Source organism: Lissotriton helveticus, chromosome 11 (genome assembly GCF_964261635.1).
Source record: "Lissotriton helveticus chromosome 11, aLisHel1.1, whole genome shotgun sequence".
NCBI lineage: Eukaryota > Metazoa > Chordata > Amphibia > Caudata > Salamandridae > Lissotriton > Lissotriton helveticus.
The window spans coordinates 647,978,495-647,996,224 of record NC_136072.1 but is presented as its reverse complement, the minus strand read 5'-3'; the positions used below and the strand labels follow the sequence as shown (position 1 = coordinate 647,996,224).

The 17,730-nt window shown below is 45.8% G+C and overlaps 1 protein-coding gene across 8 annotated transcripts in view; it reads right to left on the bottom strand.

Annotated features, from left to right (window-relative positions):
• The window catches only part of LOC144791723 (disintegrin and metalloproteinase domain-containing protein 9-like), a 2,314,109-nt gene that overhangs the window by 1,399,055 nt on the left and 897,324 nt on the right, over positions 1–17,730 (bottom strand). For all 8 annotated transcript variants that reach the window (XR_013602453.1, XR_013602452.1, XM_078666491.1 and 5 more), the window contains one exon: positions 15,984–16,120. Coding sequence is in view for 6 of the 8 variants with exons in the window: in XM_078666491.1 (XP_078522617.1) it covers positions 15,984–16,120 (137 nt within the window). In the remaining 2 variants the exon portion in view is untranslated. The remainder of the gene's footprint in view (positions 1–15,983; positions 16,121–17,730) is intronic.

The following is a 17,730-nucleotide window of genomic DNA, read 5'->3' as shown; positions in this document are numbered from 1 at the left end:
ACCATTTTAATACATATAGTGGACATCGGTTATTAAGAAATGTCTAACTATATAGTGGCTGCACCGAACCCGGTCATGTTGGAATCATACTCCAACACAGGTTCCTGTGTTGGAAGTATGATCCCATGTACTGGGGGCTCTCTTGGGGTATCCCCCGTACTCCTGGTTGCAGCCTTTCAGGGTCTGACAGCAAGCTAGTGTTGCTGCTGACCACAGACACGATTCTGCCCTCCTGATGCTGAGCCAAGCTTGATAATGGGACGGTAGAACTTTCCAGACAGGACTAAGTGTAGTGGGCTGGGGTGTGATGGGGGTCCTTGCCAGCGCCACCAGACTGCTTTGAAGGGCACATTTGGTGCCCTCCTTGCATACTCCAGTTGGAATCAGTTCAGGTAGCTCTTGGCTCCAGCTCTGGTGCGAAATTGGACAAAGGACATGGGAGTATCCTCCCCTCTGTTCAGCTCCTCCTCTGGGGAGGACCCCTGAGTTGTCCTAACCCCCTTCCTACAGTATTTAATGGCTTACCTGTGGGTGGGTTCTCCGATTAGTCGTGGGACAAGACTCAAGACTGAAACCACATCACTCTTCGACCATCTGGACACTTGGACTTCGCTGGACTTCAACTGGAACTGAGACTGCATCAAGGAAGACTCCTGCTGCCCTTGGTTCTCCCTGGTCTGCGCTTCTTCCAGGATCTTCAACAGACCTGTAGGCATCAAAAACACCAGATGTAATCTCCCTTGGAGTGAAGGAGTCACTCCCCTGAATGTGCAGGCACCACAACAAAGCTGACCGGTCTGCTGTTCCTGATGTCCCGCAGGCTTTGAAATGCTCAGCAACACAGGTGATGGTTCTGCAACTCCCTCAAGGCCTCACCTGTCCTCTCTGCAACTTTGAGGCCAGTTCCCTCGTTGGAACTGCTGGGACCAGAGCCCTATGCATCGTGTCAACTTGCTGTTGCCAAGACGTGTTGCCTCTACACTCCAGAGATCTTCAGGTTATAAAAAGTTTCAGCCTCCAGCATCTCTTCCTGCCAAGTACAGCTCCCTCACTGCATCCTCTGCACCATGAGCCTTCATTCTTGGTGAGCTGCTCGAGGTCCTTTTGCGACTCCTGTCCCTTCGGTCTGTGGGTCCTCTTGAGGGTCTTCTTCTGCTCCAATGGGCTCCCCTGCAGGCTCAGGGACTGCTCTGACTCTTCTGCTTGTGGGGAGTCCCTAGGAGCTTGCTGGTCCCAACATTGCTCCTTCTTCGCTTTCCACACCTGTTATAGCTGGCAAGGCTGGTTGGTGCTCCCGCCGGACACCAACACCCGAGTTTTCGACTTCCGACATGGGGCAGCTTGTGCACGGCTTCAGGACTTCCTCAACATTGCCTGGTCCTCACAGCTGCAGAGACAAGGTCAGTGTCAACTCCAATGAACGGTCCGTCATCGGTGGGCATTGCTCTTCCATACCGCCAAGTCACCTCTGAGTGGCATAGACACTGTCCCCTCTGCTTACAGGTTCTTCACTTCAAGAATCCACACCTGAATTCCAAAGGACTCTTGCACAGTCTTCCCCAGCGGCATCTTATCTGAAGTCCTTTATGTGGTCTCCAGCGGTTTCCGACATCACTTCGCACCTATGCATCCGGCTTCCCTGGTGTAGGTATCCTGGTTCTGTGGTATCCACAGTGGAGTGACCCTACAACCTTCTGTCTTCCACTGGGGTTCTTCAGGGTCCACTGAGAAAGGTCCTTCTTCAAAACTGCAAATGCAACTTCCCTGTTGACTTCTATTGGACATGCGGCAGTGTTGCCACTCTGCACACAACCTCTGTGGGGTTCCTTGGTACTTACTGTTATAACTTGTCTTTCCCGGGACCCTTTTCCCCTTCCTTTTGGTACGTTCCGCCCCACCCTCTCCTTCCCAGCCTAATGGTATGCTCCAGAGTTCACTTTAGAATGTTGATACTACATGTCAGTTATAGAGAGTCTGGCGACGATCCTGCACAGGGGGCAGTTGGGCATCTCCCCTTTCTTTGCTTACTCCAAGGGTCTGCCACAGCTGCTGTACCAGCTTCCTCTATGACGTTTCAAGTTGGCAGTCAATTCCTACGTTATTTGTGTGGCGACCTGCTTTCCATCTGCTCTATGTTACCGTGCGTTCTATGGAAGCAAACCTGCCTGTGTGTGGCGATCAACGGGAACTTTGCTACTGTCTACCTGTACTGAGGCGTTTTCACCACTCTATCAGTGAGCATACTCTAAAGAACAACCGCCATCGCTGTTTCTCCTATCCTTGGGGAGTGCGACGTTCCACATTCCAGCAAGAGGAGTACTTTTTTTTTGTCCGCCGTCTCCCAGAGCTTTCCAGGGTGTGAGACAATTTCTGCCTAGACGTCATGTAGGAGGAGTCCTCACCACACGGTTGTCAGGCGCATCAGTCTCTCAGAGCCAAACTTTTGTGAGGAGTGCTGGGTGTGTTCTTCAGACCACTGGCGCACCAGCCTCCTCAGCACCGCTGCGTTCCTTGCACGCCGGCTGCTGGCGCAACAGCCTCCTCAGCACCTCTTTGTTTCTAACGCCGGCTGTGGTTCGTCACCATCCTCCTGTGGTGAGTCGCCTGCATGCCAGCCTTGCCCTATTCTGTGGAGTTTCAGCGGCATTCCTCCTGGACAGGCGTTTGGTTCCGAACTAATCTCCTCTTTGACCAAGTAAGGTTTCTTCGCTCTGTGCCGCAAGCGCTTTGACTTTCATATCCCTGCTGCCTCAGACTCCCCTGCTGTTTGCCGATAAATCCAAGGCCTGCACTCCTTATCTCCTCACAAGACTGCTTTCCTGCCATCATTTTGCCTTGTCAACGTTCCCATCACGGTAATGCGCAGACCTTGTGTCCGTGCTGTGCATTTAGCTTTGCGGTGAGGCACACACCCAACTCTGCCGCCTCAGACTCTCCTGTCAAAAGTCAGTGAAGTAAGTACACACCATACCCTCCTTCTATTTCTTCCTTGACAGTTGGCATTCACCCTATGATAGCGCTCCACACCCTCTTTTAGTTGCCTCATATCCATGTATTCCTATTTTGTGGTCAAGATTTCATGTCAGCGTGTCCGCCATGGTGATACGCACACCTTACTAACTTGAAGTGCATTTACCCCCATGGTGCTGCGCACAACTTACAAGTCTACAGTGTGGTTACATTCATGGTGATACGCACATTTATCAATTCGACTATTGTGCGTACTCAATTTTTGGCAATGTATCTCACCCCATACGTTCCTTTAAAGCTGATACTGTCCACCACTATACACTTCTTCCTAGTCCTCACGGTTTTATTAGTTTTAGCAATAGGTCCCATACATATTTTTCCTCATATCCACCAGTATGGGTTCCCCAGGAATCAGTGAACCACCGTCCTTCTTGAACGAACGTGGAGAACCAGAGAGCCATGGGAAGGCATGGACAAAGTTATTCGAATCGTACTTAATTGCCATGGGTGGGGAAAGATTCTCAGCACTCCGCAAGCAACACATCCTTTTACATAATTTGGGAAAGTATGGCCGCAAGGTGTATGAAACACTACCTGAACCAGAGGTAGAAGAGGATGATGACCTAGACATGTATGTCATTAATCTTATGAAACTGCAAAAGCATTTTGGGGGCAAAGTAAATGTAGTGCTTGAACGGCATACATTTTTCAACTGTGTGCAAGGTAAGAGTGAATCGGTCAAGGGTTACATAGCCATGTTAAGAGGCTTCAATTGCGCAATTTTGGTGAACTAAATGACTCCTTGATAAGGGATCAACTAGTCAGATGCACGAGCAACACAAGAAAAGTTACTAGCCAAAAATCCCACACTGGAAGAAGCTATCTCCATAGCTCAAGCCGTTAAACATACGGTTAAATGCATGAAAGAAATAAAAGTAACGGAAGATGTAGTCGCTTCTGTACAAGTAGAAGAGCATAGTGGTGGTGCCCTGAGAATAAAAAATAAAGGGGATTACAACAACAAGCCTATGACAGAACACGTGAGTCTAAAATGTTATCGTTGCGGAAGCAATAACCATTTGGCCAACAGCCCTCATTGTTCTGCCCGTAACGTTAAATGCAAAAAATGCAACAGGAGAGGTCATTTATCCAGGGTTTGTAGAGATGGAGACAACAGTCAAATAAAGGTTGTTAAGGTTGAGGATGCTCAACAACAACCCAAACTTGTATTTCAAGTAAAAGGTGTAAATAGAGGTACCAGAACGGAATACCCGAAGTGTAAGGTGTTACTCAACAACAGACCTGTAGAAATGTTTGCCAATTCCTGTTCGCCTTTTACTTTGTTAAACATTAATGATTTCAAAAGACTTTTGGCAGATCAAAGTACCAAAATATTAGCACCGGATATTACTCTTGAAGGCTATACCAAAGATCCCATTCCACTGGTAGGTATGATGGAAACTCATATACTCTTTAAAGGAAGGGCCACTGTGGGTAAAGTATATCTGGTAAAGGAAGGGTCTAATCAAGGCTGGCAACACCAGAAGGAGTTAGGCATCATACTGGACCCCAAAAATAGGGATCAAGTATTCTTAGTGGAAGAGTCTGAATGGGGTAAACCACTATGTGAGGAGTTTCCTAAAGTCTTCTCCGATGAACTGGGTCTTTTAAGGAATTTTCAACATAGAATAAAGGTCAAGCAAGGAGCAAAGCCGGTGGTTCATAAAACTCGCCCGTGCCTCTTCTCATGAAGCAACCGCTAAAAAATGAGCTGGATAAGTCGTGTCAAATGAGTGTCATACAACCTATTGACTCTTCTGAATGGTTGGCGCCCATAGTTATAGGGACATATTTACAATAACTGGCGCATCCCTGCAAATCAGCAGGATGCGCCAGTTATTGTGCGCCACAGCTCCGCCATCATGGATGCGCCGCATTTACAATGCGCCGCACCATGGTGCAAAAATGGCACAGCATCTGTGCCGTAAAAGTGACGCATTGCTGGAGTTGCGTTGCAAGCGAGACGCAGCTCCAGCAATGCTCTGGGGGCCGTATCTAGTTAATGCTGCGTCAATCCTTACGCCTGCTTCAGGCAGGCGCAGGGTTTTGACGCAGCATGGGCCTAAAAGTGACTGAGTGAAATCTTGTAGATTTCACTCAGCCACTTTTAGGAGGCGTTCCTGCACCGGAACGCCCCCCCCCCCTGCACAGGAACGCCTACATGTGGCGCAGGGCATTACAATGTGACTCATATCCCAGATGCGTCACGTTGTAAGTACCCCCCACCATGGGGCGCGAGGGGCTTTTAAATCTGCCCCATAGTTTTTAAAGCTAATGGAGAAGGTATCCGCCTGTGTATTAATTTACGCAGCCTTAATGACAGCATTTGGGTCGACAGATTCCCTCTTCCCAATATAAATGAAATGTTGAGTACCATGGGGAAAGCCAAATGTTTCTCCGTCATTGACACATCCATGGCAAACCACCAAGTAGAATTACACCCTGAATCTAGACCTTTACCTGCATTTTCGTCACCTTTTGGAGCATACATGTTCGTAAGGATGCCATTCGGACTTGCTTCTGCTGCAGCAGTTTTCTAGAAGATCATGCAGCATGTGTTGAATGGTATCCCCAACACTGTGTTTCCAAGATGACATATTGATTTATAATTGTTCAGCAGAAGAACACGACCACATTTTTAAAGTGGTAGGCAAAAGTTTGACAGAGACTGGGTTGACAGTTAAACTTGAAAAATGCAAGATCAAAGTAGGATCAGTTGATTATCTAGGACACACCATCTCCCAAGAAGGACTAAGGCCAAAACACAGTCTAATTCAAGCTGTTAGAGATGCCCTGCACCGTACTACCAAAGGAGAACTAAAGTCCTTTTTAGGCCTCATCAAGTACATAGCCAAGTTTGTTCCCCATTTCTTTGAAACATGCGATGGGCTGAGAGACCTGTTAAAAAAAACCTAGAACTCAATTGGGAGGAAAGCACAGTGAGATGGTTAACAAGTTGAAGCAAGAAATTATAGAATCACCAGCTTTGGGACCGTTTGACCATCAAAAAGAGACCATTGTAAGCACGGATGCGTCAAAGAAAGGTTTAGAGGCAACCTTATTCCAAGAAGGGGATAAAGGCAAGACAATCATAGCGTTCGCATCTCGAACATTGAGTCAAACAGAGCGTAACTACTCTGTTATTGAGTGAGAGGCCTTAGCGTGCTACCGGGCCATTAACCACTTAAATTGTTTTCTGTGGGGTCCACATTCACCGTCTGCACCGACCACAAACCACTGACATACATGTTTTCCCCCAAACACTCCATTGTGACTCACCAAGAATAGCTAAGTGGGTTCTGGGTCTAGAAAACTTTTGTTTCAGAATTGAGTATTTGCCAGGACAGGAAAATGTGGTAGCGGATTATCTATCAAGGTCTCCCGTAGACACCAACACCAAAGAAGATACCTTGGATACCCCCATCCTAGCCATCCAACTGCCAGCCATTACAAAGGAGGAATGGGAGGGGGCGATGGAAAAGGATGGAAAAATGATGTCTCTAAAAAGACTAATAGTAAATAGAAGGCCAGAGAAGTGTAATGAGGTCGATGAAGAAATGAAAGAGTTTTGGGAAGTAAGACTTGAATTAACTATTACTGACAATAAAGTGTACCATAAACATGAAGATTGTGCTGCCTTCTGACCTCAGGGACAAAATAATAGATCTGGCCCATGAAGGACATTTAGATAGAAGCATCACAAAAAATAAAGTAAGGAACTACTTCTGGTTTCCCAAAATGGACTCAATGGGAGAGGCAAAGGTCAAGGAATGCGTAAGCTGCGCAAGAAGCGACAAAACAAAGATCTTACGTAAGATTCCTTTATCCCCGGTGAAGGTACCCGTGGTGCCATGGACGAAAATCGCCATGGATATAATTGGTCCAATGGAAACATTGAGACCCTAAAAGAAATTCATGTTTGTTTTGGTGGACTACACCTCCCACTGGGTAAATGCCAAATTCACTTCCACCACAACTACCAGCAGTCTCATTATGTTTTTAAAATCTGTCTTTTCGAATGAAGAAAACCAGCTGTCCTCGTAACTGACAATGGAGTACAGTTTACATCTGAGGAAATGAAGAAATTCCTTGAGGATCTAAACATATAGCACGAGAAGACTGCTCTATACTGCCCAAAAGCGAATGGCCTGGTAGAAAGAACAAACTGCATGATAAAAGAACACATACAACTAGCTTTCATAAACAGCCACAATTTAGAGGATTCCCTAAGAGATTGCCTATGGGCTTACCGCATTGCGCCTAACCTTATCACAGGATTTTCCCCTTTTGTGACCCTAAGAGGAAGAGAACCAGGCACTAAAATAAATTCTCTATGGTTAGGAGGTGGGAAGAAAGTAGAAAACAACCATAGAGGAACTCAAAAAAGGATCAAACATCACCAAACCAAGTATAAAAATGGGTACGACCAAAGACATGGAGTAAAAGAACAGAACCTACAAATTGACAACTCAGTTATGGTAAAGAAACCCACACATGTCCAAGCAGGTCACAGCTAATTCTTTCCCTCTCAAAGATTGTAGAAGGTAGGCAGAAACGTGGTACGCATGGAGAATGGACAGACATGGAGTAGGGACAGACTTGTCAAAATCTGATATAATTTTCTCGTTCTCTTTCCTCCTCTTTTGCTGATTAATTCACCCTATTGAAGGGAGCTGTGTTATAACCTGTCTTTCCCGGTACCCTTTTCCCCTTCCCTTCGGTACGTTCCGCCCCACGCTCTCCATCCCAGCCTAATGATATGCTCCGGAGTTCACCTTAGAATGTTGATAATACATGTCAGTTATGGAGAGTGGATGACCAGATTAAAGACGTTAATACTTTACCAGCTCTCGTCTCTTACTTGATAAGTACTTTTCACACTTACCTTAGGTTGTTCCTGGTGTCCTCAACTCCTCTGAGTCCCTTGGTCCAAGTCCCAACTTTGGTGGCAGTTAGCATTCCACTTTCTTAGTATATAGTTTGGTCTCCCACTGGAGGGCACTGTATTTTGTGCTTACTTACCTAGACATATTTTTATATATGCACTGTGTGTTTCTTTTTCATTTAACCTACACTACATGATTAGAACTGGTAAAACAGGGGGGAGGAGCTACGCTACGAATCAAGATGGCCGCATAAGCTCCCGGCTCCGTCGACCTCCGCCAACAGCTCGATTATCCTGTCTTTCATCCTGTCTGCACACCTGATTTTCTTGTCTATGAAGGTCTACTGCTTCCAGAGGTGCAATCCCGAGATTTCTACCTTATCGGCTGACGAAGATACGCCGTGTTTCTATTCTCGGCCTAACATCGTGTTGAAGCCGGGGCCTCGATTTCTAGACTACCCGAGTCGGAGTTGAACAACATCGGCCGTGAGACCTGGACTGAGCCCGGTCTCCCGAAGAGTGCCTGAATTGTTGATTTTTCTGACGATCCTTTGAACGATCCACACCCGGGACACGCCAGCGTGCCACGCCGGCTGCTGTGGTGGAGGCTCGGCGCCCGGAGCCCTTTCCGCCCCGTGGGGGTCGACGGGCTGGGTCCTCCCTGACGGCGAAGGTGTGTTCTATACGACGAGGAGCGCCCATTATTTGTGATCAGATTTACGTGGCCTGTGACTCCGGAGCAGCCGGCCTCCGGGGTCCGAACCCGGCTCTGTCACCTACCGAGAGGAGATGGAGCGGACGGAGGGCACGCCATCACTACGGGCCGTTGTGGCCGCCATTGGGGCGCTCCATTCGCACACAGTCGCTGTGTTCCGGACACTGATGGTGAAAGTGGACGATATCCTGGCACCTGAGGACGACACCTCGTTTGGTCTCCAGCTGGGGATGATACCAGCGATGCATGGCATCTCAGAGGTCGGGGTCCCTGTGCATCGCCCGGACTTTATGATTCTCGACGGTCCCCTATTGCCGGCTAGCCAGCCCGTGCTTCTCACTAGTGTCTTTTGCCTGACCCTGCTGCCACCCATCACTTCTATGGACAAACTTTCATGTGGCCACAAGTTACTTGCTGATGGTTTCGGATGCTCGCTGTTCTTGGACATCTTTTCTAGTTCGAGCCATGTACTTTTATCCTGTTTTCGATCCTCTTATGCTGCAAAGAACTTTTATGGACGCTCTGCCTTTTCCATCAAAATGGCGGCTCGAGTGGCAAGGACTCTTAGGACGGACCGTACTGGCCAGGGCTGAACTTTATCGCTGGGTTCCGATATAATAGCTTTTCTTAATGCCGGGGTTGTGCCTATATTGTGATGGGAATTGGGTGGCTGTTATTTATCCTACCGTGACTGGTTTGTATAATTGCTGAATATTGGTTTTATTGTGTCTCCGGGTGGTTGCTGTTGGCGGTGGGCATGGGAGTCCGGGAGTGTGTCTGCTTTCTCCTCCTCCTCTTTCTCTTTTCTTTCCCTCTCCTTTGGGGCAGTTCCTGGGCGACAGGCACGCTGTTAGTGGGGTAGGCCGTAGCCATTACAGTGGTGTAGGGTGCCGGGTGTGGGGGGGTTTGTTATTTTAGTTTGTTTTGTTCTATGGTCCCTTTCTTCTTTTTCCGTCTGTCTCTGGGAGGGTTCTTTACCTCTTTAGTAGGGTTGGTTGTCTTTCTTTCCCTTTTTCCTTTCTTATAAGGCTTCTACACTCAACTATGCCTTTAGGTTACTGGGGGGCGAGTTTTCAGAATGGTGCTCTGCTTTATTGTTTGCTGTCGTATTGTTTTTGCTCTAGGTCCGCCTCGGCGACTGTATTGTTTTGACAACTGTGTGGTTCATCAACTGATTCTGTTTGCTGTGCGGGGTACGTCCCCCCCTTACCTCTTCTTATTTTATTATGTGGTGTGACGCCATTGCTCCTGCAGCCGTTCCTACTCTACATAACTTTAAAAAAAACAAAAACCTCATATATCCTTATGCTTTGCAGTGCGCACTCACACATGACGTATCTATGATATTGCTTTTTTCGGTCGTGTTCTTGTTTCTACATCCTGATTCATTTGATACGCTTGCGGCCGGCCCCTGTGGTTGTGGGCCTGCGCATGTAATACTTTGCAAGTTTCAATAAAGGTTTAAAAAAAAAAAAAAAACAAGAACTGGTAAAACAAGCTGCTTAACAATCCTTCAAGATGAGCCTGAAGTCTGCTCTCCACAGCTACCACTTTGAAAGCTTTCAAAGGTTATCAAAGACCACTAAAATCATGTAAGGATTGCCTGGATAAGTGTGAGGTGCTTCACTTAAGTAAGTGTGCACAATATACTAAGCCAGCCTCCTACAGCCACTCACTATGATTAATTCAGAAGTGAAGGTCCTCTGCAAGCTGCTGGCCACCCGCCTGAATCCCCATATGAACGGCTTGATTCATGAGGACAAGTGCAGGTTTATTCCAAGTTGCAATACTGGGATGAATATCAGGCGATTATCTCAAGTCATGCAGGAGGTCGAGTGCTGTGGAGACGAAATGGCCTTGGTCTCTATTGACCTGGAGAGGGCCTTCCATACTCTGGACTGGGGTACCTGCTTAAGGTTCTGTGGTTCTGTGGGTCATTGGGTTCGGTTTCCAATTCCGAGGTTGGATCCGACTACTTTACACCAATCTAGTGCCAGGGTGCGTGTGTGGCAGAGCCACTCAGCAAATTAGGTTCGCAATTGCCATGGAACCCTTGGCAGACTGGGCTAGACAGCAGCTGCAGTACTGGGTATGCTGTACGCTGACGAAGCACTGTTTGATCTCAGCTCCTCCCGGGAATCCCTGCCGATCCGGTTGAACTTGCTAGACAGGTTTGGGACCATGTCGGGGCTCTGGATAAATTGTGGCAAGTCACTACTGTTACAGCTTGCATCACTGGTTGGAAACCCAGTGGATAGGTTGCTTAAGATCGGCATGCACTGGGAGTTGGTGCATTTCAGGTACCTGGGGATCATGGTTACGTACACTCGGGCGCAACAGCTGCACCTAAACATAGGCAGGGTGAGCACTGAGAGCCTCGGTTACTTTGTGGAACACCTGCCCGCTGTCTTTGATGGGCAGGTTGGACATCTCTAAAATGGTGCTACTGCCACGCTGCTTATAAGACGCAGCCCGTAACACTGGGAGTTGCCAGTGTGAATACAGGCACCGGTCTCACAATTGGCTGAACTTATGCCCTTGCAGGTGTTGAAGGAGGGGCTGCTGCGACAATATGGGAGACTTGTACCCTAATGCAAAAGCAGAATCTGCACTGGGACCGGGACATTTGTTGCAGCTGGCTTGGTGGAAGTAGCCAAACAGACTTGGCCCTCTTTTCCCCCTGCACCTTGGGCGTACACTAGCCTGTTGTCTTGTGGGTAAGGCAGGCCTTTGATCTCCTTGCTCTACAAAGCCATGAGGGCAGATGCAGCGGGTTCCCAGTTGCTGGCCCGTGTGGCCTGTGATGTGGACCTGGAAACACCTCTAGAAGATAGGGATTGGGCGTGTGTTTATGAGTTTAGGCAGTCAGTTTCATCTCACATGCCCGCAATGATGGCTGCCCTTGTTGTGGAATACAGGGAGCAAATTCCCTCCACTTGGCCTGGGCTACCTGGCAGTGCAGTTGTTCTGGGATCAGGTGGTGGGCGAAGTAATGCGAGTCACTTTCCTGCAGGTGGTGGGGACCCCCTAGTGTTACTTGTTAGGGAACATCAATAAGCACGGAGCTTGTAAGATGGCGCATACATTTTTGCAGTTAACATTGGTCCCGGTCAGGCTTAGGGTGGCCATCACTTGGATGGACCAGCATGCTCCACATATGGGTCACTGGTATAAGGATGTGGCGGAATGGTTGTTAGCTGAGGAAATCCATATGATACTGAGTAGACACTTTGACAAGGTGGGGAGGATCTCCTTGTACGGCAGAGTTTGAGCAACAAGCTCCTAGATCCTGACTCCACCATCAAAGGTGAGGATAGTGACAGCTTTAATGGCTCTGCAGACTCTAATCAGTGATTTACAGCTGGACTGCCCCCCCCCCCCCAGAGTGGGGTATGGGAGTGTGTTTTGTGAAACAGTGATGAACAACTGTCTTGCACCCTTTTTTACCTTGATTTTATATATACCTGCTTATTGTAAATTTGGAGGGCTTTCTCATTTGTCATCTAATGTGAACTGCAGTTGTAAACCTCATCACAGCAATGCTATGTTACATAAAACAGATAAATAAAAGTTAAAAAAATAATAATAATTCTATTCATTTTGACCTTGGTGGACCATGCCACTGGGTACCCAGAGGCAATATCTCTGAGGGCCGTCACTGCACCTGTAGCGGCCAAGGCCCTGATGGGATTTTCACCAGACTTGGTTTCATCAAGGAAGTGGTGCCAGACAGGGGCACCAACTTCATGTCTGCCAACATGATGATGTGGAAAGAGTGTGAAGTAACCTATAAGTTCTCCACACCCTACCAGCCACAAACTAATGGGCTTGTTGGAAGGTTTAAGGGGAGGTGCCACAGAAGGGAGTGGGCTTCAGCCCTTGTGAACTTCTGTATGGTCACCTTGTCTCTAAGGGCAACTGAATGTCCAAGACCTTTGCACCACCATAGCAAATGAGACACCCTACTCCATAGCACCAGTAAGGGGAGACGCCAAGCCAGTGTTCAGTGGGTTGTCTAACCCACTGGCATCTGCTAGTTCCTCATACCAGTTGTCCTCTGTGTCATCTAGGGGATGCTGGTACCCAAAAGGGTCTTCCGACCCATCTCATATGCCTCCCTCTTCAGACCAGTCGAATGAAAAAGACACTGGCTCCAAATCGGAGGGCATGGTCCCGGTTGGTGCTGGAATTGGGTGACGTCTGCATGGCTCCGTGTCGGAACTGGGATGGGGATGGACCGCAGTGGGATGTTGGCGGAGCCCGGGAGTGTCGGTACTGGAGCAGACACCAAGGAAGTTTGCGGTCTTGTGTGCAGCACCACTCCAGATCTAGCACCAGATGCAAGGGGCCCGATTGGTGGCAAGTGATGCTCAGATATGAATTTACCTTAAAGAAATGAAAAGACAAGAGGCTTTTGGCAAAACAGGAACAAGTTGGTTTAATAAAACGCAATGGCCAGGAGAGTCTCGACAGAATGCGTCTGAGGAAAGTATCTTGGTGTACAAGTTTTGGCGGCCATCATATACATCTTGGGCCCGATGTAGGTCACCAAATACCGGTCGGTAAAGGCCGAATTCGGGCGTTACCGACTGGTATTTGGTGATTGAGATGTAGGGGCCAATATTTTGCACAATCGGTAAAATTACCGATTCGGTAAATTCCAGATGTAGGTCGCACTGTTTACAGTGCTACAGGCCTTCAGAATTCGGTATTTTACCACCCAATCCAATTGGGTGGTGAAATACCGAATCCAGGTGTGCATGCACATGTGTGCATGCACACCTATGCCATGTGACAGACAGACATGCCCTTAGGGCATGTCTGTGTGCCACATGGCACACATGCCTGTATTTGGGGTGCTAGAGGGTGTCAAAGTGACACCCCCTGCACCCTTGCTGCAATCGGTATTTACCGAATCGGTAAATACCGATTCGGTAATGCCCATTGATTCCTATGGGCTTCAATGCCCATAGGAATCAATAGGCATTACCGTATCGGTATTTAAAGAATCGGTAAATACCGAATCTCAACGATTCGGTATTTACCGATTCTGAAATACCTACATCCCCCCCCTCCATTTTACCACTTCTTAAATACCGAATCGGTATGATTCAGTATTTAAGAAGTGGTAAAATTAAATTACCTACATCGGGCCCCTTGTGAGGTACAATAAAGTAATTTTTGCATTCTTGAAAGAGCATTTCAGTCATAAATTAACAAGCTTGGTAATCTGATAAGAACACCGATGGATCTAGACCTCGGTGAGAGCTAGTGTGGGTCAGTGTGTATGTGTCCAGATGTCCAACAGGAAGAGCGCGTGATCACTACGTATGGTGAGCATGTTGTGTCCTGATTGGCCGAGTGTTCCTAAATACATGTGGTATCTAACATTGTGGTATTTTTGGGTAATACAAGCCTTTGGCCAAACGTATTTTATTGGGACCAATTCCTCAGATCCTTTTGTGGTGCAAATATCTATCTGTGGAATCGATCAGGGTTTTCCCTGGGCGCACGTTTGTCTTTGGGTCAAGAGAGACCCCCACCTGTGAGTTGTTATTCAACAGGCATGGGTAAGGGTCACAGGACCTGCCTGACCACGAACTCTTGCTCAGGGTTGATCGGGAGGTCTCCTTGGGTAAATCCTACAGCAACGATATGCGCTCATAAAATGGCAGTCACTCGTGTCATTTTTATCCGTACAGTTGTCATAGTGTACATCGATATTGTCTTTACTCATACTGATATAGTTATGCATTCCTAGAGCAGTGCGTACATCAATTCTTTTTTTTACTGGTAACAACATTGTCATTTGTAGATGGATTTTGGCATACACTGACATTGTTACTGCAGGTATCGTCAATGTTGTGCAGGCACAGATTATGGCATACACTGACATTGCATTTTTGGGTATTGACACTGTTATGCAGGCACAGGTCATGGCATACACTGACATTGCATTTATTGATCTTGCAGTTGTCTGGCCTGCAAACATCATGGAATTCATTGACAACGTATTTGGGCCTGCCATATCATGATATTCATTGAATTCATATTAATTGATTCCAACACTAAGGTGAACCCACCGAAGGAAATCGAGTGGGAGCCCCTCCCAAACCTTTGGAGCCAAAGGTGCTCCAGAGGGGTTTAACCACTGAAATATCAGGTGCATGGACTCAGAACTTTTTAGAGGAGCGGGAGTAGCTCTAGGAATGTAGGGAGGGGGACCCTGGTACGGGCTCTGTAGAGGAGCAAGGCCTGGAGTGTTGACACTCCCACGCCTTGTCCGAGGACTTGTACATGCGTGGTAAAGTTGAAGGCCTCTTCAATTTCTTTGACTTCTTCTTTCTGTGGGACCTATTTGACAACTTGGACCAAGATAACAACCATAAGGTGTGGCTCTGGAAGCAGTCCTTGGACCTTGTGTACAACCAGGATCGTGAGCGTCGCTAGTTCGTCTGATGTAAGGCGGTGAGGAGCTTGAGGGAATGCTCCTTCAGTGCCTTCTAGAGCATGGTACAATAGTCCTCGCAGGTCTTAGAGTCAAAAAAACATTGACAAGAAGTTGGGAAAAAGTCAGTCAAAAATTGACTGAGTGTTAGCTCTTTGTGGATCTACGCTGACGTGGAAAGAAAAGAACTTTCATCAGTGCGCTGGAGTGATGCCTATATAAGCAACACTCACATCACTTTCAGTGTGGATAACACCAATGGGGTGCTGAATGACATCTCCTACCATGTGAAGGGGTAATGCTTGAAAGTCTCCGGAACCAGTCTGACGCCTGGGGAATATTCTAAGGTAAATAATATGTGGCTAGAAGTCTCTATCAGATTTCCTAAGTGGCAGAGAGTTTTACAGAGCAAGGATAAAAGGTCTAACATTAAAATAGGGAATAATTTAATGAAAGATCGAATGCTTTCATGTGGTATCAGTAGCAGATACTCCAGGACTGATTCAGAAAGGTAAGCTTCCACATTCGTGTTTACTCTTTCTCGGTTTTCAAAAAACTGCGATTTCATAGTAACTTTATAACTACGGAGACTACGCAGTAGGGGCATTGAACTCCGCAGATAAAAAGAAAGGTCTGCTCTATCTTTTTATATGTGGGGTCTCCACCCTGATTACCGAGCCTCCACAATCATAAACGTATAATTAAATCAAAATATTTGTGAATAACGAAAAAGAGCAATCACAAACGTGTAAGTTTACCCTTATGAATCAATCACTCAATGCATACCTAAACATTGGAAGAGTCTTATAGAAATAAGCATATGTACATAACAATATAAACACAATAAAAATGGGAGTATTTTGAATACAATACGTTTTTGTCAAAATAACCAATTTGTAACTTACTTTCCATTTGGTTCCATAAGACACAACGCCCTCCTATCACAAATGCACCTATATAATGTATCATGACGCATTCCTAGAAGATGACCAATCTCGTGACTCATTTGCAATGCAGAATTTAGTTGAGTTGCAGATGAAAACTTAAATAAAACATATAAATCAAGAAAATGATTAACAGTGAATTTTGTTCATACCTAATGTTTAGGAGGCATTAAAACATGTAATTAAACTTTTCAGAGGCAGTAAACAATGTCTGGGTGCTTGGTTTAACTAGAACTGATGCTGGCATTCTAAATTGGCCTATTACACATTGACTGACAGGCCCAGTGGCTTTACCAAAAATTCTAAATTAGCTAATGGGCTATCTTGGTTTTTTTCATATGTTATTTGAATTTGTACCTATTGCCATATTTAGCACTAAACTCTGAATGACAGTATAAAAAGCACATAATAATTCTTTATTGTTTGATTACTTGATACCTTACAATATAACATACATATCTACTATAATATAAAAACTGCTAAAAATAAGATAAAAGATGCAGCACCAACTTCTGAGCCAGTTACAGTAGATATCACAGTATTTTAAAACAGTTTCAAATTGTGCATACATTTTCATAATTATAATCTCCCAGTTTTGCTTTTACTCTCAATAAAAACGTTACAAAAGCAGAGTTCATACTTATGTCGTTAGAATGCAGATTCCTTATCAGAGCTTGCCTACATGTCCTTATTCCTCGCGCATTAAGTATAGTTTTTCTTTCAATCTGAAGTCCAGGACAAATACATAGCAAATGGACAATGTTCTCCTGGCCGGTTTTGCACAATCTGCACAGTGTAGGCCCCTCCATTTTCATCCAAGGGGGAAGATGACTAAGTCCCGGGAGTACACCAAATCTTGCTTCAATAAAAATGTGCTTATTTTTTACTGACCATGGTATTTCCAAATAGACTTGAACCTGCTTTTTTGTAAACCCGTTAATTATTGGCCATGCATGTTTTCTTTTTGCCAAAATATCTTTATCTTGTACGAGTGACAATTGATTTGTTGTTCGGTTAATTACCTTTTTGAATGATGCCGTGTTTATTGTGTTGTTCCAAATTGGCCTAACAGCAAATTCTTCTAACGTCATTTTAAGATAATTCCAGGCTTGTGATTTCGTATTGTTATTTATTTCTTGCCATAATAACCGAGACAGCTGGTTATCATGGTCATTTTTTATCATATTCCATGTTTTAATAAATTGGCCCTTTCTTGCGTACAGCTGGTTAATTAGGCCGAACTCCAATCTTTTTTGTGCCGGCGATGCATTATTTGGAAGATAAAAAAGGGATTTAAAAGTTTTTGAGACTGCATTATTTATTGTTGCAGTATCTTTCCCGGTTAATGCCTCACTACCGTATGTTAGAGTGGGGAGGAGTTTTGACGCTATAACCTTTAAAAGAGGACGCTAAGTGAGATTTCCAAGTGATTTCTGCAGTGTCCTGAATGCTGCCGTCAAAGCATTTGCCTTCCTTTGTATGTCCAATTTTTGTGGGTGGTAGTTTCCTTTTATAATCGAATAATACTCCCAAGTACCTGTATACTTCAACTTCTTCTAGTTGGGTATTCTCCATATACCACTTGTGTTTATGTTTTAATCTTATTACTTTGAGTCCTTTAACACTGCAACATATTTGACGTATTTTAAGAAATTATTTATTATATAATCGGTTTACTTGATATTAGTGCATTCTGTTTGTATAATTA